Source organism: Dendrobates tinctorius, unplaced genomic scaffold, assembly GCF_039654945.1.
Source record: "Dendrobates tinctorius isolate UK_male_01 unplaced genomic scaffold, ASM3965494v1 ptg000126l, whole genome shotgun sequence".
NCBI classification, from domain to species: domain Eukaryota; kingdom Metazoa; phylum Chordata; class Amphibia; order Anura; family Dendrobatidae; genus Dendrobates; species Dendrobates tinctorius.
In genome coordinates this window covers 699,146-721,817 of record NW_027361794.1, presented here as the reverse complement: position 1 = coordinate 721,817, position 22,672 = coordinate 699,146, and the positions used below count along the sequence as shown (strand labels likewise).

Here is a 22,672-nt window from a genome sequence, read left to right as displayed (position 1 = left end):
GAATCATCTCAGATTGGTTTCTTGAACATGACAATGAGTTCACTGTACTCAAATGGCCTCCTCAGTCACCAGATCTCAATCCAATAGAGCATCTTTGGGATGTGGTGGAACGGGAGATTCGCATCAGGGATGTGCAGCCGACAAATCTGCGCCAACTGTGTGATGCCATCATGTCAATATGGTCCAAAATCTCTGAGGAATGCTTCCAGCACCTTGTTGAATCTCTGCCACAAAGAATTGAGGCAGTTCTGAAGGCAAAAGGGGGTCCAACCCGTTACTAGCATGGTGTACCTAATAAAGTGGCCAGTGAGTGTATATATATATATATATATATATATATATATAATATTCACTCCAAATAAAGGCAGCACTCCATATTAGCTCTTTTCCAGTGGTGGTGAGTTTTATTCAGCCCACATATCAAGGCAACGTTTCGGCTCAACTGAGCCTTTCCCCAGCAGTGGGTTTTACAGAAAAGTGTCTACTTATAGACCATATAACAATCTCTTAATAGTGTCAATCATTTTACATTACAAAAAATACATTTCAGTGCATACAATTTTTTCATTATAGTCAATAGAGTCAGCATGTGCAAATTGTGCAAAAAGTGCTATGTGCCTGTTACAATCTTTATACTTTATATTAAACTCCATCTCAGTAGTGTTTATGTGATTGCTCATTAGTCATATTAATTATGCAGTACTACAGTGTCTCATATAATCCCTTTGGTTTCCATACCACCACATGGAGGACGCCATGAACGCTGAAAACGCTGTATCTGGCGTTCCTGTAGCTCTACTGCGCATGCGCTATGAGTCATCAGCTCTGTCATGTTCAGCCAGCCAATAGGAGAGCGTGTGTGGCATTTCCCTTCTCTGCACAGGCGCTCTGGTGTACTCATCACTTCCAAGACGCCATATTATGTGTGGCAGAAGGTCAAATAGCACTACTAGTCCTTCATTACCATTCATATTATATATTAAATCCAGCGTTTTAGTTTAACCATGCTGCACCATTATCATTCTGTTCTAATAACACCTTTTGTCACAATATCGCTGCCAGCATTATTAACCGCTGTTATTTCTTTGACTATTACTATGTATAAAGGGAAATCTATAGAGCTGCTAATATCTTTTAGATATAAAGAGATTTTTCTATTATTATTAATTTGCCCTGGAACCCCGGACAACACCTTTGCCAGGTTGCTTCCGGTTTATCCAAATAACCACTCACATGCGCCACATGACCTTCATCAGGCCACCTGATTCACCCCAGTGACTGAAAGGCAATATATCAGTTATCCCCACACCTGTAATAATCCACTGATCAGCAAATAGGTATATATATATATAATTGGCTGGCCACATGACAGAACCATCATAAAAAATTTATTCATAGAAAAAACCTTTTAGTCAAAAAGCCACTTCACAAAAAATTTTTTTACAAAAGTTTTTACAAACAGCCCATTCGTCCTCCATGTAATATCTTCACCAGGGTAATTTCAACACTGTTACAAGTAGCGAAATATCTAAAAAAGAATAAGAAAGAATTAAAATCAGGAATAATCACAAAAATTACAAAAAATAAAGAAAATTATTCCCTATACAACCATAGGCCCTCAACACAGCACATACAGAGGAACTTTCTCGCATAACAGTATGTAGTTTAAATTAAGCATTTAACCCTTTCGGTTTTAGTGTATTCAGCTCATAGATCCACTTCAGTTCCTTTTTCTTAAGTATAAGTTCTCTATCCCTACCCCTTCTCTGTACAGGGACCACATCAAATATTCTAAATCTCAAGTCCCTCTCGGTATGATTATACTCCACAAAGTGTTTCGGGACCGGCAAATCAAGTTTCTTCTTTCTAATAGTATATCGATGTTGATTTATTCTGGTCTTAAAGTCCCATGTGGTTTCCCCAATATACCACAGTTTGCAGGGGCATTCCAAGAGATATATCATGTGATCAGAGTTACAAGTTAGAAACTGATTTATTTTATAGATTTTAGAAGTTTCATGATGTTGGAAAGTGGAACCCTTTATCATTAGTGGACAATTCACACATGATAAACATGGGTAGCAACCAATTCTTTTGTTACACATCAGTGTAACCTGTAGGTTTCTTTTTAAAGATCCAATATCAGATTTAACTAGAAAATCTCCAATATTCCTACTCCTTTTGTACACAAACAATGGTGGTACAGTTAGTTCCTCAACATGTGGTAAACATTTACCCAACATACCCCAATGTTTTTTTATTATAATTGATATATCTTTGCTTTCCTCATTATAGGTAGTTATAATTGGGATTCTTTTTAAATCTTTTCTCTTTGCTGATATCCGACTTACCACCAAATAATTCTTTTCTACCCTTTTCCAAAGTTTTCCTTTTTATATTCCTTTTTATTGAGGATAACCCCTTTTCATAAATTTTTTAATCATAGTGTCCATAACTATATCCACCTCACTATCCATTTTAACAATCCTCCTCACTCTCAATAGTTGACTGAGTGGTATTGATCTTATTATACTGCGTGGGTGTTGGCTGTCATATACCAATAAATTATTTTTGTCAGTTTCTTTAACAAACAGTGTAGCAACCAATTCACCTTCTATTTGTTTTATTAACACATCCGAACACTGTAGCTGTGTTTTTGAAGAAACCAAAGTGAATTTAATTGTTTCATCAATTGTGTTCAAAAACCGATGAAACTCATCCAATGCATCCTCTGTGCCGGTCCAGAGGAGAAAAATGTTGTCTATGTACCTCCACCACACCAACGTATGTTGACAGTGGGGAGACACAGACGAAGTTCTCCTCTAGGACCCCCATAACAATATTTGCATAAGCAGGGGCCATATTGGCCCCCATTGCTGTGCCACGTCTTTGAGTATAAAAAACATCACCAAATAAAAAATAATTTCGGGTCAAAATTATTTCCAACATTTTTAATAAAAAATTCTTCCCCTCTTCAGTATATCTGGCCTGTTTCAACATCTCATCAGCTGAACTAAGACCACGCTTATGGTCTATTGAAGTATAAAGTGACACGACGTCAAATGACGCCAATATCACTTCACCCTGTAGTTCAATTGTCTCCAATTTTTTTAAAAAATCCATCGTATCCAATATATACGATCTACAACTCCTTGCAATTGGATTTAATATTTTATCCAAAAATATCCCCATTTTGCTGAACAATGAGTCGACCCCTGATACTATCAACCGACTCGGGGGATTTTTTAACGTTTTGTGGATTTTTGGAATTGTATATAGTACAGGGGTACGGGGGGTTTTAACTAACAAAAAATCAAACAAATCTTGATCAATGATATGAAAATCCAACGCTTCTTGTAAACACTCCCTTATTTCTTTCTTTATTTTAAATTTTGGATCACTATCCATAATTAAATACACTTCATCATCCAAAAGTTGTCTCCTTATCTCTTTTAAGTAATTATCCTTGTCCATGATGATGACTGCACCCCCCTTATCTGCGGGCTCGATGACTATGTCGTTGTCATGGACAAGTTCCTGTAATGCCTTATATTCATCTTTTGTAACATTCGGATGTCTAAAACCCTCAGTCATAGAACTTCTTAGTTTTTCAACATCACCCATGACTGCTTTCTCAAAAGCTTCTATAACAGCCGAATTACAAGTTGGAAGAAAGTCACCTTTCTTTCTTAAATCAACTTGATGTAAATCAAATTCACTTTTCCTCATTTTTTTCACATCATTTTTACCATAAAACCACTCTTTAAGCTTAATGTTCCTAAAGAAACGTTCCAAATCTAGTTGAAGTCCAAACCAATCAGTGTGTGAACACGGGCTGTATGACAAACCCTTACTTAACATTGGAATCTGAGGCTCAGTCAAAATCTTGGTGGATATGTTGACTACCACCCACCTTTCGTGTTACCACCCACCTTTCGTGTTACCACCCACCTTTCGTGTCTACCTCTTTCCTCATAGACTGTAAGCTTGCGAGCAGGGCCCTCACTCCTCTTGGTATTTGTTATAATCTACTGTATGTGATTATTGTTATGCTGTAATGTCTATTGTCTGTACAAATCCCCTCTGAAATGTAAAGTGCTGCGGAATATGTCGGCGCTATAAAAATAAAATGTATTATTATTATTATTATTATTACTACAAGATCTAGCCCTTTTTCTTCTGGGTGGCTTGTCTTTGTGGATGTAATCTGTTCTTTTCTAATTTTCTTCTGGCTCCGATGGTGATGCTTGCCCCCTCTCCTTTTACGTCGGGGAGATCCCCTGTTCAATTGTCTAACTCTAAAGGGAATAAAATCATTAGTAAAATATCTAGGACGAACAAGATTATATTGACCATCTTGAAATTGACCTCTTTTCTTTCATACTGGTTTAATATTATCCTTCTGCCAAGTGTAAACATGTCCACTCTCATAGTCCTCCATATCTCTACACCATTTCTTTCTTTTCATTTCTTCCAAATCCATTCTAAATCTTGTCACATCCTTATCAACCTTCTCTTTAAACAGGATCCAATCCTCATTTTTTAATGTCCAGAGCATGTTTGTTGGTCCAACATACGTCCGAATTTATTTGCTGGAAATTCTACTTTTTGTACAAGATTCACTATGCTGTCTAACAAATATGCTCTGGACATTATATTGTTAAATATTGAATTTTTGCAAATGGAAATTAAGAAGTTACAATTGGTGATTGGTGAAAATGAAAAGAACATACAAAGTATTTTAAAAAATGAGGATTGGATCCTGTTTAAAGAGAAGGTTGATAAGGATGTGCCCCTGCTTATGCAAATATTGTTATGGGGGTCCTAGAGGAGAACTTCGTCTATGTGTCTCCCCACTTTCAACATACGTTGGTGTGGTGGAGGTACATAGACAACATTTTTCTCCTCTGGACCGGCACAGAGGATGCATTGGATGAGTTTCATCGGTTTTTGAACACAATTGATGAAACAATCAAACTTACTTTGGTTTCTTCAAAAACACAGTTACAGTTTTTGGATCTGTTAATAAAACAAATATAAAGTGAATTGGTTACTACACTGTTTGTTAAAGAAACTGACAAAAATAATTTATTGGTATATGACAGCCAACACCCATGCAGTATAATAAGATCAATACCACTCAGTCAACTATTGAGAGTGAGGAGGATTGTTAAAATGGATAGTGAGGTGGATATAGATATGGACACTATGATTAAAAAATTTATGAAAAGGGGTTATCCTCAATATATGTTGGAGAATATAAAAAGGAAAACTTTGGAAAAGGGTAGGAAAGAATTATTTGGTGGTAAGTCGGATATCAGCAAAGAGAAAAGATTTAAAAAGAATCCCAATTATAACTACCTATAATGAGGAAAGCAAAGATATATCAATTATAATAAAAAAACATTGGGGTATGTTGGGTAAATCTTTACCACATGTTGAGGACTAACTGTACTACCATTGTTTGCATATAAAAGGAATAGGAATATTGGAGATTTTCTAGTTAAATCTGATATTGGATCTTTAAAAAGAAACCTACAGGTTACATTGATGTGTAACAAAAGAATTGGTTGCTACCCATGTTTATCATGTGTGAATTGTCCACTAATGATAAAGGGTTCCACTTTCCAACATCATGAAACTTCTAAAATCTATAAAATAAATCAGTTTCTAACTTGTAACTCTGATCACGTGATATCTCTTGGAATGCCCCTGCAAACTGTGGTATATTGGGGAAACCACATGGGAATTTAAGACCAGAATAAAGCAACATCGATATACTATTAGAAAGAAGAAACTTGATTTGCCGGTCCCGAAACACTTTGTGGAGTATAATCATACCGAGAGGGACTTGAGATTTATAATAATTGATATGGTCCGTATACAAGGAAGGGGTAGGGATAGAGAACTTATACTTAAGAGAAAGGAACTGAAGTGTATCTATGAGCTGAATACACTAAAACCGAAAGGGTTAAATGCTGAATTTAAACTACATACTGTTATGTGAGAAAGTTCCTCTGTATGTGCTGTGTTGAGGGCTTATGGTTGTATAGGGAATAATTTTCTGCATTTTTTGTAATTTTTGTGATTATTCCTGATTTTAATTCTTTCTTATTCTTTTTTAGATATTTCATTATTTGTAACAGTGTTGAAATTACCTTGGTGAAGATATTAAGAACATGGAGGATGAATGAACTTTTTGTAAAAACTTTTGTAAAAAAAAATTTTTGTGAAGTGGCTTTTTGACTAATAGGCTTTTTCTATGAATAACTTTTTTTATGATGGTTCTGTCATGTGGCCAGCCAATTATATATATATATACCTATTTTAGAAAAAAGTTCAAAGCGAACATAGTTGTCAAAAGTGGCCAGGAACCAGTTTAATACCAGTGGTATTTCCCCCACCAATAGTAAGGACAAACCAATAGTAGTGGAGTACTCTCAACAACATGCAGTTTAGAAAAGGATTGGAGTAACCATAAACCACAAGACAAATGGTATAGAAAAGATAAAAGCAAATCTTTATTGTCTCACATGTAAAAGAGTATCAAACATTTATAAGTGTCTATGAGGTGAAAAGGAAGAAGCTTTGCAGTTTACAGAGCAAGAGATCACCCCTACAGATAATAAACATGACAAAGGGCCAAAGAACTGCATATAAAGATAATACCAAAGCACATAAGTACCTAGGTGTGCTGTATTAATATACCGAGACTATGTCTCTTATATAAGACACAAAGGTGCAGCATGCAAAGAAATGCCAAAATGTAGCAATAGAATGCAGTTCCAAAAAATAGACTAAGTCATACCGGGATCATACCCAGAGCCCATACTGCCAATGTCACTCACCCATAATAGGATTGCAGGAGAGGGGAGACGCCTCACTCGATCCCGATGCACGTTTCACCATGGCTTTCTCAAGGGGAAGTGTCTGTCTGGCATCACCTGTCCGTATATAACAGCGGCGTCCCCGGTGTCGGTAATCAAAATGGCGCATGCCCAGTGAGACCGCATGGTACTCGCGTGATAACCCGCCGCCATCAATGAGCCACATGCATATGTGGTGAAATCACCACTTAGACGTCATAAGGATGCGCGTGACCCATAAAGAGATGGCCGGAGTATCGCGCTCTGAAGTCGGACACACCGCGTATGCGCACAAGATCAGCGCCATTTTGGAGAAGACTCACTGCGTGCAGCCATGATGGTGGTGTCAAGCAGATCACAATGCCACCAAAGATCATATTGAAATATACATTATAGGGAATATGAATTCGGATCATGAAAACATGTGTATAAATATAATTCCATCACAGATATCTATGCCCTCTAAATATAATAGCCCGAAAAATAAATCCCAAACCCACATAAAATGCGCAAGCGCACAAAAATCAGTGCCATTTTAGGGGGGACTTTATACAAACCATCATATTGGCAGTATCAATTAACTAGTATGTCATAATAGATTGCAATGACCCCCCCCCCCAAAAGGTGAATGCGGGTCATTCGGGCACAGATTTAACAAAATATACCCTACATAGAAATAATATATAATAAAATGCAGGATCAAAGTGGAAGTGGCATAAATAATGCATAATATCATCATAGGAATAAAACATCCATATGCACAGTAACAGACACCACCATAAATATATAAATCATATTGAGAAAACATATACGTAATACTATAAATCTGGCTGGCTTAATATACTTAAGTTAATAAAGGCATATAATGGTACATCATTCCTAAGATATCAACAGAATGTAAAAATCACCACCACCCATTTGAAATGAATCTCTATAATAGATAGAAGGGCTGAAGATATTCCATCCATAGGAGTCTTTGCATGTCCAGATCATCGTTAATCCATCGAGATACGTCCAAGATATTAAACACCAGGTACTGTGCCGTATCCGAAGGAACGTCACATCCAAGATGGACTGCCAATCCGACCCAGCTAAGGAAACACACCGAGAAGCCGTCCCATATACAAATATGGGTATCAGAAGAGCTATAAATGTGTGATAACTAAAAGAACAAACGCAAAAATAAAATCATAGCTAAGACACATTAGAACACATGTCACATAAGTAACAGTGGAGCAAGCAGAATTGAGACCCAAAATAGATGATAATAACATGAGCAAGAATATAAGAGAACATCTTATGACACAAACTAAGTCCCTGTTCATAGAAAAGGTACAAAACTATTGGTCTCATTCAAGCCAATAGGTGCCATGGTGTCTAATGTAACTATCCATCTGCACTCATGTTGTGCAAGGATTTTTTTAACATTACCACCACAGACACCACAGTCGATTCTATCGATCCCACGAACCATCAAGCCCTTAGGATTAGCATTATGAAATAACTTAAAATGCTTCGGGAGCGTCTTTAGAACAGAGACATCATAAATGTCTTTAGAGGCCATTACATCCCTGACGTGTTCGCGTACCCGAACTTTAAGCTCGCGAGATGTAAGTCCGATGTAGATTTTATTACACGGACAGGTCGCATAGTATACTACATTAGATGTATTGCGCGTAATAAAATCTCTTATATTAAAAGTTCTCTTCCCGTCAGATGTGGTAAAAGTCGCAGTTATAATGATATTAGGACATGCAACACATTTACCACAAGGAAAACAGCCTTGTGTGCGAGTTACACTCCAAGCAGCGGGTGTTACTGGTGCGTAATGACTTTTGACCAAATGATCTTTTAGGTTCATACTATGTCTAGGGATTATTCTAGGCTGTTGTGGTAAACATGCCGTCAGAGTAGTGTCAGTATGTAAAATAGGCCAACACTTCACAAGAATGTCTCGAATTCGATCCCACTGACAATTCGATGTAGACACAAAACAAATAGTGTCTCTATTTTTATCCTGTCACGCGCATCCTTATGACGTCTAAGTGGTGATTTCATCACATATGCATGTGGCTCATTGATGGCGGCGGGTTATTGCGCGAGTACCTTGCGGCCTCACCGGACATGCGTTGTTTTGATTACCGACACCGGGGACGCAGCTGTTATATACGGACAGGTGATGCCAGACAGACACCACACATTGAGAAAGCTGTGGCGAAACGCGCGTCAGGGTCGAATGAGGCGTCTCCCCTCTCCTGCAATCCTATTATGGGTGATTGACATTAGCAGTATGGGCTCTGGGTATGATCCCGGTATGACTTAGTCTATTTTTTGTAACCGCATTCTATTGCTAAATTTTGGCATTTCTTTGCATGCTGCACCTTTGTGTCTTATATAAGAGACATAGTCTCGGTATATTAATACAGCACACCTAGGTACTTATGTGCTTTGGTATTATCTTTATATGCGGTTCTTTGGCCCTTTGTCATGTTTATTATCTGTAGGGGTGATCTCTTGCTCTGCAAACTGGAAAGCTTCTTCCTTTTCACCTCATAGACACTTATAAATGTTTGATACTCTTTTATATGTGAGACAATAAAGATTTGTTTTTATCTCTTCTATACCATTTGTCTTGTGGTTTATGGTTACTCTAATCCTTTTCTAAATTGCATATATACCTATTTGCTGATCAGTAGATTATTACAGCTGCGGGGATAACTGATATATTGCCTTTTAGTCACTGGGGTGAATCAGGTGGCCTGATGAAGGTCATGTGGCGCACGTGAGTGGCTATTTGGATAAACCGGAAGCAACCTGGCAAAGGTGTTGTCCGGGGTTCCAGGGCAAATTAATAATAATAGAAAAATCCCTTTATATCTAAAAGATATTAACAGCTCTATAGATTTCCCTTTATACATAGAAATAGTCAAAGAAATAACAGCGGTTAATAATGCTGGCAGCGATATTGTGACAAAAGGTGTTATTAGAACAGAATGATAATGGTGCAGCATGGTTTAAATGAAACGCTGGATTTAATATATAATATGAATGGTAATGAAGGACTAGTAGTGCTACTTGACCTTCTGCCACACATAATATGGTGTCTTGGAAGTGATGAATACACCAGAGCGCCTGTGCAGAGAGAGGAAATGCCACTACACTCATAGCGCATGCGCAGTAGAGCTACAGGAACGCTAGATACAGCGTTTTCAGCGTTCATGGCGTCCTCCATGTGGTGGTATGGAAGCCAAAGGGATTATATGAGACACTGTAGTACTGCATAATTAATATGACTAATGAGCAATCATATAAACACTGTTGAGATGGAGTTTAATATAAAGTATAAAGAGTGTAACAGGCACATAGCACTTTTTGCACAATTTGCACATGCTGACTCTATTGACTATAATGAAAGAAATTGTATGCACTGAAATGTATTTTTTGTAATGGAAAATTATTGACAATTGAGAGATTGTTATATGGTCTATAAGTAGACACTTTTCTGTAACACCCACTGCTGGGGAAAGGCTCAGTTGAGCCGAAACGTTGCCTTGATATGTGGGCTGAATAAAACTCACCACCACTGGAAAAGAGCTAATATGGAGTGCTGCCTTTATTTGGAGTGAATATTGGATATTGTGGCGGAAAACGGGACTTTCAGTCAGGGGCCGGGTTCCCGAAGCTAAGTACTGTGCTGTTTCCTTTTTTCAATATATATATATATATATATATATATATATTGTATAGTAAGATTGAACAAAAGCCGCTAATTCAATTACCGGCTTCTGTAAAATCAATATAAATCCCGAGATGAAATGACACATGGTTTACATTCAGTAAAGCATTTCATTTAATGTTTTTTTATATGTCCCTGACTAATAATTAGATTAGGGTTTGTGTGTAAATTTGGGAAGCCGGCAACTGAATTAATGACTTTTGTTCAATCTTACTGTGCAATATAAATATATATATATCTGTAAAAGATGTATATATATATATATATATAATATACGTACATACATATCATGTACTGTATATAAGATATATAATATATATATACATATAATATATATATAATATATACATATTAAATATACATTGTTAAAAAAATAATGATATATAAATATATATATGTCAGTGACAAATACAATTAGTATAGTGTTGCTGTCTATAAATTATAGGGGGACCCTACGCCATTTTGTTCCTGGAAATAATCATTTATTTACTAAATACATGCCCATAATTTAGAACAACACTATACTAATTGTATTTGGCACTAACATGTATATATATATATATATATCTTTTATATATATATATATAATATTTTTAGTATATTTATATTATATATGATATGTATATATAAAATATTAATATATTGAATATATAATATATATTCTAATATATTATATGCATATATATTCCCTATATCTTTAATATAATATATTACATATATATATTATTTTGTGTGGGTGTATATATATATATATATATTATGTCTATATATTCTATATATATTATATTTTATATATATAAAATGGATATATATATATATATATATCATATATATATTACATATGTATTATATATATATATTTTATGTATATATATATTATATATATGTGTGTGTCACTGACATGTGTATATATATATGTATGTATTCTGTGTTTATATCTAGTGTTTTCTGAGCTGTCATTGTGATTTTCCAAATATATATTGTGAGGTGCCAAGGGGAGAGGTACTAGAAAACAGGTATATTTCTCCCCGTTTCATTTCATATGTCTCCCTGTACTGATGATGAAGCCAGTTTATTTCACTGTAATCCAGTCCTGGTTTCCTTAGTGATCAGCATGGAAAGGACTGGTAGTTCCCCCTCCACTTATTCAATCCAGGTTTTGGCTTCCTGACTGGTCCAGCTGATATAATCAGGAGGAGCTGGGATCTCTCAGTCTATCTCGTCTGCTGAGCTGGGAGCTGACAAAGTAAGATTACATGGACTTCTTTGCTGTTATATAGGTTTATTTTGTAGTTAGCCTGCTATTGTTAGTTAGTGGCCAGATGGCCTTAGATGTTTTTTTCATGTTTGGCATGTGTAACATTGAATACCAAGTGTGCACAATAAATATGCCATGTCCATATTCATGTGGAACTTGCTAGTCTGCTGAAGTGACTTCATAGCCACACGCTTGTGCCAAAGCAAAGATCCCAGCTGAGCTATCTATTCCCACAAATGGTGTTTCGAATGCGGGCACTTGTGGCTGCTTGACTGTGACTGCAGAGAAAACGCTGTGTATGTCCTGGCTGAAAGCTCCTGCGCTTTTGAAGAGCCAAAAGTCCAGTAATATGGAGGAACTAGTGAAGCAGTTATTGCAAGCAAATGTGCAACAACAGCAGACTAATGCTTGCTTCCAGAAGGCTCTGGAGCAGCAACACCAGATGCAGCAAGAGCAGTTGGAGGCAATAAAACAGGCCTTGGTTCGGCAACCCTGAGATGAGGGAGACCGTGCACAAAGCGCTGCTAGTGCGCAGAAAGCCGTACAGAAGACTTTGCTTAAAATGACCGCAGACGATGATGTGGAAGCATACCTCACCGTGTTCGAACGTATTGCAGAACGTGAGCACTTACCGCTGGACAGATGGGCTGAGGTAGTTGCTCCATTTCTGAGCGGAGATCCACAAAAGGCCTATTATGATCTGAGTGGAGCGGATGCTATGGACTATATCAAACTCAAAGGCGAAATCCTGGCAAGGCTGGGAGTAAACACGTATGTACGCGCACAGAGGGTGCATTTATGGACTTTTGTGGAGCATCAGCCAGCCCGCTCACAAATGCATGATCTCATCCATCTAGTAAAAAAATGGCTGCAACCAGAGGCTTTGACGTCCGCACAGATGGTGGAGCGTGTTGTTCTAGACAAGTACCTGCAGTCCTTACCCGCTAAGATCCAGAGGTGGGTTGGACAGGGTGACCCAACTACCGCTGACCAGTTGGTGAATATGGTCGAACGCTACAATGCTTCTGAAAGCCTACTCCAAGGGACATTAGCACCCCACTGGCTCACCAAGAAATCGCTGGAGAGTCCTGCGAAACCTACTTCATCTTCAAAAGGAGAGAACGTCACAATGAAGGGTAGCAGACCTACAAAGGACTATGGAGGTGGTACGGGCTCACAGCAAGCCAGCAGACCTCATCTGGGATCTCCATCGAGGAGGCAAGGCCCTATACAATGTTGGCGATGTCGCGGGCTTGGCCATGTAGCAGCTAACTGCCCAATGACTACAGAGCCAATGGACTGTAACGCTATGAGGCGTCTTTCGTTATATGTGCAGTCAGTCTGTGTGGCAGAGACCCTCACGGGAAATGAACAACATGTGTGCCACGTCGAGATTGACGGTTATAGTGTGAATGCCGTCTTGGATTCCGGCAGTCAAGTAACTTTGGTACATGCCAGTTTGGTGGACTCTAGCGCCCTAACGAACTTAATCGTGGGCATTAGTTGCATCCATGGGGATACTAAGAACTACTCCACTGCCTGAGTTACTCTTGCCACGCCAGTAGGGACCAAAAGACATCAGGCGGCAGTCATAAAGTCTATGGGACACAGTGTAATCCTGGGGAGAGACTTTCCCTTATTTTGGGACTTGTGGAAGTTCAAAAGTGGCATGAACCCTCTAGTTGAAGACGGTACTCCGGAGCTAGCCCCTGAACCATTGCAGCAAGATGACGGAGAATCCATCTCAGAGGAAGTACTAGAATCTGTGGACTCTCCTCTGGCTGTGTATGCAGGCGAGGCAGACCAGCTAGAGGATGTTTTAGAAATGCCTGATCTTGAGGTGGCCCGTGGTAAGTTTGGGACCGCTCAGCACCAGGATTCTACTCTAGCAAGGGCGTGGGAAAACGTGAAGGTCTCTGAGGGAAGACCATTGTACCCAGGGGCTCAAAACGAGTTCCCACGCATGGCGGTGCAGCAGGATATGCTATATCACATAGACAAGGTGCGAGGAGTGGTGGTAGAACAACTAGTGGTACCTAAGTCCTTTCGCCAGGTAGTTTTGGAGTTGACACATAAACATCCCTTGGGAGGGCACCTGGTGGTAGAAAAGACAAAACACCGTATTCTGCAACGTTTCTTTTGGCCGGGTCTAGTGGGAGACGTGACCCAGTACTGTCGGTCATGTCCTATGTGTCAATTGACCGCACCTATGTCACATTTTAGAAGCCCCTTAGTGCCCTTACCAATAATAGAGGTGCCCTTCGAGAGGATAGCAATGGATATAGTTGGTCCGTTAGTTAAATCTGCCAGGGATCATCAGTACATTTTGGTAGTATTGGATTATGCCACGCGTTATCCCGAAGCAGTGCCCTTGCGGAATGCCAATGCGAAATCAATTTCAAAGGAGCTGGTTAATATGTTTTCCCGCACCGGCATTCCAAAAGAGATACTTACGGATCAAGGGACCCCCTTTATGTCTCGTATACTTAAGGATTTATGTAAACTGCTAAAAATCTCCCATTTGCGTACCTCAGTATATCACCCTCAGACCGACGGTTTGGTGGAGCGCTTTAACAAAACCCTAAAGGGAATGTTGAAAAGGGTGGTGGATAAAGACAGGAGAGATTGGGATGCCCTACTACCATACCTCCTGTTCGCTATACGTGAGGTACCCCAATCCTCCACAGGCTTTTCACCTTTTGAGTTGGTTTATGGGCGGTGTCCTAGAGGCCTGTTAGATATTGCCAAGGAGACTTGGGAACAAGAGGTGACTCCTTATCGCAGTGTAATTGAACACATAACACTTATGCAGGACCGAATTGCAGCAGTTATGCCAATAGTTAAAGAGTGTTTAGAGCGCGCACAACATGCCCAAAGCACGGTATACCACCGTGCGGCTAAAACACGAGTCTTTCAACCCGGAGACAGGGTGTTGGTATTGGTACCTACCGTAGAAAATAAATTTCTTGCGAAATGGCAGGGACCATACAAAGTGCTGGAACGAATAGGTGAAGTAAATTATAAGATACACCAACCAGACAAGAGAAAGCCCAAACAAATATACCACATAAACTTGCTTAAGGCCTGGCGGGACAGGGAGAGTCTGGTGGCAGGAGCTGCCCTTGAGGATGGGCCTCGAGGGGCACCACCTTCTAAGGTAAAGGACCCCCAGGTAGCTCCGCCAGAGGTGGGTATTGCAGACACACTATCCGAAAGCCAAAAACGAGAGACCAGGGAGTTCATACAGAGGAATGCAGATGTTTTCTCGGAACTTCCTGGCCGGACTCACCTAATTAAACATGACATTGTTACTGATCCACAGGCGCGGGTACGGCTAAAACCATATCGAATTCCGGAGGCTCGGAGACAAGCCATTGCCCGGGAAGTGAAGAAGATGTTAGAGCTCGGAGTCATTGAGGAGTCCCGGAGTGATTGGGCTAGCCCTATCGTACTGGTGCCCAAACCCGATGGGACTATCCGATTTTGTAACGATTTTCGAAAAGTAAATGAAGTATCGAAATTCGATGCCTACCTGATGCCAAGAGTCGATGAACTGATAGAGAGACTGGGTTCGGCCAGGTACATATCCACTATTGACTTAACAAAAGGTTATTGGCAGATTCCCCTCACGGAATCAGTCAAAGAGAAAACTGCCTTTGTTACGCCCCAGGGATTATTCCAGTACCGAGATATGCCATTTGGGTTGCATGGTGCGGCAGCCACCTTCCAACGTCTAATGGATATTGTCCTGAAACCCCATGGCCGGTATGCGTCCGCATACTTGGACGACATCATTATCTTTAGCGGTGACTGGGACATGTATTTGTCAAAAGTACAAGCCGTCTTAGACTCCCTAAAAACAGCTGGGTTGACTGCCAAACCCAAGAAATGTACGTTGGGATTGGAAGAGGCTCGCTATCTGGGATATAGCATAGGGAGAGGCGTCGTGAAGCCTCAAGCCAATAAAGTGGACGCTATTCAAAATTGGCCACGACCGGTAACCAAAAAACAGGTTTGAGCTTTTTTAGGGATCGTTGGTTATTATAGGCGGTTCATCAAACATTTTGCGACCATCGCAGCTCCTCTCACAAATCTTACTAAGGGGTCGAAATCTGTCACAATAAAGTGGAACGCAGAAGCAGAGGAGGCCTTTCAACGATTGAAAACAGTCCTCTGTGACCAACCAGTGTTGGTTGCACCAGACTTTAAACGGGAGTTTATTGTCCAAACGGACGCCTCTGGGGTGGGCCTCGGCGCGGTTTTGTCTCAAGAAGTAAATGTCGAGGAACACCCAGTGGCCTATCTAAGCAGAAAGCTTACGAGAGCAGAAAAGAACTACAGTGTAGTTGAGCGGGAAGCCCTGGCTGTGAAATGGGCCCTGTGCACCTTGCGCTATTATTTACTAGGTCGCCAGTTGAGGCTAGTGACGGACCATTCGCCCCTAACATGGATGTCCCGGACAAAAGAGGGCAATGCGCGGGTGACACGCTGGTTCTTAGCATTACAAGGGTTTAAATTTTCCGTTGAGCATAGGGCGGGCACAGCGCACAGAAATGCAGATGCGTTGTCTAGAACGCACTGCTTGGTGACTCATCGTGTCCGACCCCACGGGCTCGAACAGAGGAGGGGGGTGTGTGAGGTGCCAAGGGGAGAGGTACTAGAAAACAGGTATATTTCTCCCCGTTTCATTTCATATGTCTCCCTGTACTGATGATGAAGCCAGTTTATTTCACTGTAATCCAGTCCTGGTTTCCTTAGTGATCAGCATGGAAAGGACTGGTAGTCCCCCTCCACTTATTCAATACAGGTTTTGGTTTCCTGACTGGTCCAGCTGATATAATCAGGAGGAGCTGGGATCTCTCAGTCTATCTCGTCTGCTGAGCTGGGAGCTGACAAAGTAAGATTACATGGACTTCTTTGCTGTTATATAGGTTTATTTTGTAGTTAGCCTGCTATTGTTAGTTAGTGGCCAGACGGCCTTAGATGTTTTATTTCATGTTTGGCATTTGTAACATTGAGTAACAAGTGTGCACCATAAATATGCCGTGTCCATATTCATGTGGAAATTGCTAGTCTGCTGAAGTGACTTCATAGCCACACGCTTGTGCCAAAGCAAAGATCCCAGCTGAGCTATCTATCCCCACAATATGTATATATAGATACACCTATTCTATGTGTATACATGTATTACAGTATATCTTTTGTATTAGAACATGTCAGTGTGATTTTACTGTATAGCTGCATATGAATTACCAGCTTTTCTATCCATCTATCTATCTATCTATCTATCTATCTATCTATCTATCTAATATAAATACATATATACATGTCAGTGACACACACACACATATATATGTATTTATATTAGATAGATCGATAGATAGATAAGCCGGCAATTCATATGCGGCTATAATCACACTGACAGCTCAAAAAAGAATAGATAGAATAGATGTACACACATAGAATACATAGGTATATACATGTCAGTGACACACACATATATATCTTGTATTCTGTGTGTGTATATCTATACTATATATTCTGTTCTAACATGTCAGTGTGATTGTACAGGATCGCTGGTGCGTCGCTACATGGTCGCTAGTAAGCTGCCAAACAGGCAGATCTTCTCAACGACGCAGCAACAATCCAGCGATCTGTATAACGACCTCGGCGGTCGTTGGGACCTTATCACACAGCATCTATTGTGACGATTCAGACCTCGATAGGCGTGCTTCAGAGTTACCTTTTCCACGCCCCTCTGCACCGATTGCACCTCGTACACACACGGCTCTGCTTCATACACCCCGTACACACACAACTCTGCTCCATACACCTCGTACACACACGCGGCTCTGCTCCGTACACCTCATACACACACGCGGCTCCGTTCCGTACACCTCGTACACACACGGCTCCGCTCCGTACACCTCGTACACACACAACTCTGCTCCATACACCTCGTACACACGCGGCTCCGCTCCGTACACCTCGTACACACACGGCTCTGCTCCGTACACCTCATACACACACGCGGCTCCGTTCCGTACACCTCGTACACACACGGCTCCGCTCCGTACACCTCGTACACACACAACTCTGCTCCATACACCTCGTACACACGCGGCTCCGCTCCGTACACCTCGTACACACACGGCTCCGCTCCGTACACCTCATACACACACGGCTCCGCTCCGTACACCTCGTACACACACGGCTCCGCTCCGTACACCTCGTACACACACGGCTCTGCTCCGTACACCACGTACACACGCAGCTCTGCTACGTGCACCTCATACACACACACGGCTCTGCTCCATACACCTTGTTCACACACAGGTCTGCTATGTACACCTCGTATACACACAGCTCTGCTACATCCAGCACCATGACAACCAGCACAGCAGAGTCCTGCATACACTGAGGCCCCTGATCATGTGACCCCTGACTCCTCCCCTCCTGTGACCTCATCACAGGTCCTGTGCACACAGAGCAGCCATATATGTGGAGTGCGGCTCTGCGGGTGGAGGCTCCACACCAGGACTGTAGCAGGTAGAGACCCCAATATCCACAGGTGTCCCTTCTAATTGGGGGGAAACTATCCCCTCTAATAATCCTCGGACAGTTCTGACAAACACGGGAAAGTGCCCCTTTATGGAGGGGACAGAAAGTCTGTTTAGTCTCTTTAGCTCCATAGTATCAGCTCTAATCCAATGGTGAGAGAGCGATTTACCCCGAAGAGTCACAGATTGTGGGGTTGGTACAGAAATGTTATATTTAGGTTTTTTTTTAAGGAAACGTGTTAGTCTAATAGTACGGTGCCTTTCTTGGTTCGCACACACAGTATAATGTTCCTAGGAATCCTCCATCCCCAATTTTTGTTGTTCTTGGTGTTTTCCATATGGAAGCCTACAAGAAAATGCTAAACACATCATATCCATAGGAAACAATCTCTGTACATGGAGACATTGGCCTCAGATATCTCCTGTCTTGTTCTTACAAAGAATCTTTTCTAAAATCCTCAAACTTCTGTGTGTGACTCAGACCTGAGATCTAACGTGATAGAAGATTACAGTGCGGGAAAGACGGGAAACCTTCATATAGACGGCCGGTGGGGATGGAGTCAGTGACGGACTCTGGCCAAATATGTTTCTAGAGCCGTAGTAGAAGATGAAGATGTCGTCCTCACCATGAAGTAGTTATTTCTCCTGTCCCGTGTAATGAATATCTCCTGCAGTATTGCTAATGCCGATTCCAGTGTCGGGAAATGAGACGAGAATTAGCGTTATGGAAGATGAGTCTATGAGGAACGTATTCAGCTGCCGACTCCGAGGGAGAAACTGCTTGTTGTCTGTGGCCTAAATATATAGGTTGTATTAGTAGATGTAAAGAGGAAAATTAAATAGTAAAAAATAATAAATCTCCTCATATGTTTCCCTTATTATCTCCAGTAATTGTATTATCACACAGGAATTTTATGATGTTACATCGTCTCTTCTCATTCAGGTCTCTACAATATCGGATCCTCTCAGTGAAGATCTTCTATAGAAGAGAATTTTCCTGATTTACCCATCAATGATGGATATGGACAGAGACAAGATGGCGGAGAGGATATTACACCTCACCCTAGAGATCCTCTTCCGGCTTACTGGAGAGGTGAGAGATTCTGATGATGTCACATTACATCATTCTTATCTATGGGAATAACAGATGGACAGAACTGGAGAGGTGAGGACTCTGGGAATGTCTGTAGTGAGATTTATTAATGTGTCTCTCCATAACCAGGATTACACAGTAGTGAAGAAGACCTCTAGTGAGCGCTGTCAGGGCCCTGTGTCTGAGGAATGGGGAAGACCCCTGAGCCCAATCACGGGGCCTCCACCTCACTCCTTGATATATGAGGACATCAATGACCAGAAGATCCTAGAACTCGCCTACAAGATAATTGAACTGCTGACTGGAGAGGTGACACTGCTGGGAATGCTGGGACATTATACTGTACCAATATGAAGGCATTCGGGGTAACGTTATCATTGTATGTGTCAGGTTTCTATGAGGTGTCAGGATGTCGCCGTCTATTTCTCCATGGAGGAGTGGGAGTATTTAGAAGGACACAAAGATCTGTACAAGGACGTCATGATAGAGGTTCCCCAGCCCCTCACATCACCAGGTAATAGACAGGACTAAATACACACGGCCTATAATTATCTGTATGTAAAGAATGAATTCAGTCCCTGTATGTGTTTCCTCCAGATCTATCCAGTAAGAGGACAACACCAGAGAGATGTCCCCGTCCTCTTCTTCCACAGGACTGTAAACAAGAAGATCCCAATGTTCCTCAGGATGATCAGGTAGATGGAGAGAAGGTGTCGGGAGATCTCCCCTATGATGTGTAGATTGCAGTGAAGGTCTTGTGCTCAGTCTTGTTTTATCCACCAGTATTATGTGTTTTATACTTGTTTAATGAGAACGGTGGCGATGGCAGGATTAGAGCTGATCATAGATGTGACTTCTCCATCTATCTGTGACTTTTACAATATTTGTTTCAGGGTGAAGTTCTGACCCATATTAATACTACAGAGACATATGTGAGGGGTGATGAGCGGTGTAAAGAGGAGATTCCTACAGATAACCGCCCAGGTGAGTAGTAACCACTAAATGCAGATTAGTCACAGATTCTTCTCAGTCACCGGCTGTGGCTGCTTTATCGGGGGTGTAGTCCGGCCATATCACAATTGTGTGATCGCCATTTTGCCTTTAGACCACAATATTCTCCTCCATCTGAAAATGTTAAAATTACTTTGTGAAATTATGAAAGTGGCTGATCGTTACCTTCCCAAATTTGTAAACTACAAAGCCAAATGACAGCATACGTAGAAAGATATTATGATGGGCCTGTAAGAAAATACAAAATCAGAAGACGCAAGAATAATCTGTAAACGGGCAGGGGTCACAACAGGAAAATAATACACAAACCTGGAGCTGAGCACAGAGGACTGAACCAGAGGAGAACATGGCTGTACATGGCAGCTTCCGGCTGTATGCTTCGAACTTCAGTAGAGTGTGGTGCTTTCTAGTTGGCTGAAGCAGGGAGCAGATTACTCCAGCTGGACAGCTCACCCATCCATTCTGCTAGACTAGATGCTATTACTGGTCCCAGGCACCCTAATTGTAGTGGCTGGACAGAGCCTGTGCCACCCAGAGCTTCTGATTCCGACGTCTCTTCCATTACCAGCGACACCTGGAAAATGAATAAGGCTGCACCTGGTGACAGAAGCAGACTTCGCAGGAGCAGATCCCAGAGGAGATGGGACACACCATTTGCAGAATCCCTAATATGACAAAAGGGCAGGAAATTAGAGCAGTAGAAATACAGTATCCTTGAAGTTGCACAATTTGGGAAATTATAACACTCAGTGAATTAATCCACAGGCTCTTTCTGGAAATTAGCACACAGTGGATGTTGGAGTGACAATTGCAAATATACCTTTTTATTACTCAGCACATAGCGCCCAGATTGTGCTCCAGGAGACACACACACACTCTAAATTAAGTGGCTTCCTCTCATTAAAGTAATGCCAAATACATGTCTGGACAGTTTGCAACTACAGACAGATTTGAGTAAATTGGAGAATTGGGCTGAAAAATGGCAAATGAGGTTTAACACAGATAAGTGTAAGGCTATGCACATGGGAAGGAGAAACATGCTATAATTACTTACTAAATGGGAAACTGCTGGGGAAATCAGACATGGAAAAGACTTACGGTACTGTCACACTTAGCGATGTACCAGCAATCCCGACCAGCGATATGACGCGGTCAGGATCGCTGGTACATCGCTAAGTGGTCGCTAGTGAGCTGCCACACAGGCAGATCTCACTAGCGACATTGCTGGGGTCGGGGGTCGCTACTTACCTGTCAGACGAGGCGATCCTGCGTCCTCCCGCCCAGCTCCACGCGTCGCTCGTCTCCACAGCAGGAAGCCCCTGCAGGAAGCTGACGACGAGAAACAGTCCTGGCTGTTCTCGCGCGAACAGCGATAATCAGCGGGGGGAGCGGGTTGTAGGTAAGTATCACACACAGCGATATCACTAGCAATATCGCTATAACGTCACAAGTTATAGCGATATTGCTAAGTGTGACAGGCCCTTTAGGCATCTTAGTCAATAAGAAGCTAAATTGGAGTGCCCAGTGTCAGGCAGCTGCCACCAAAGCAAATAGGGTCATGGGATGCATTAGAAGAGGTCTGGGGACACGAGATGAAAACATAATTCTCCCTCTGTACAAATCACTCGTCAGACCACACTTGGAGTATTGTGTGCAATTTTGGACGCCGGTGCTCAAAAAAGACATTACTGAACTTGAAAGGGTTCAAAGGCGGGATACTAAAATGATAAATGGAGTTGGTTCACTACAATATCCAGAAAGGTTATCAAAATTAGGTCTATTTACTCTACAAAAGAGAAGACTTAGGAGAGACCTAATATATATGTACAAGTATATCAGAGGGCAATACAGAGATCTCTCCAATGAACTGTTTGTACAAAGGACTATGACAAGAACAAGGGGGCATTCTCTTCGTTTGGAGGAAAGACAATTTCTGCACCAGCATAGAAGAGGGTTCGTCACGGTAAGAGCAGTGAGGCTCTGGAATTCTCTTCCTGAGGAAGTGGTGATTGCCAACTCACTGAATGAATTTAAGAAAGGAATGGATGCTTTTCTTGTGAGTAACAGTAGAGAAGGTTACGAATAACATAATATTATAGGTAGATGGTTGACCCCGCTTATGGGAAGGAATTTTTTTCCCTATGGAGA

General features: G+C 41.2%; 1 protein-coding gene across 4 annotated transcripts in view; it reads left to right on the top strand.

Moving 5' to 3' along the window:
- The window catches only part of LOC141047030 (uncharacterized), a 406,067-nt gene that overhangs the window by 182,168 nt on the left and 201,227 nt on the right, over nucleotides 1–22,672 (top strand). For 2 of the 4 annotated variants that reach the window (XM_073541949.1, XM_073541948.1), the window contains exons 1-5: nucleotides 19,367–19,513; nucleotides 19,643–19,822; nucleotides 19,904–20,027; nucleotides 20,111–20,208; nucleotides 20,407–20,497. The exons of 1 other annotated variant lie outside the window; for it this stretch is intronic. In XM_073541949.1, coding sequence (XP_073398050.1) covers nucleotides 19,433–19,513; nucleotides 19,643–19,822; nucleotides 19,904–20,027; nucleotides 20,111–20,208; nucleotides 20,407–20,497 — 574 coding nt within the window. In that variant the 5' untranslated portion in view covers nucleotides 19,367–19,432. Of the gene's footprint in view, nucleotides 1–19,366; nucleotides 19,514–19,642; nucleotides 19,823–19,903; nucleotides 20,028–20,110; nucleotides 20,209–20,406; nucleotides 20,498–22,672 lie in introns of those variants that run through there. One more of the 4 variants, XM_073541945.1, reaches the window with a different exon arrangement.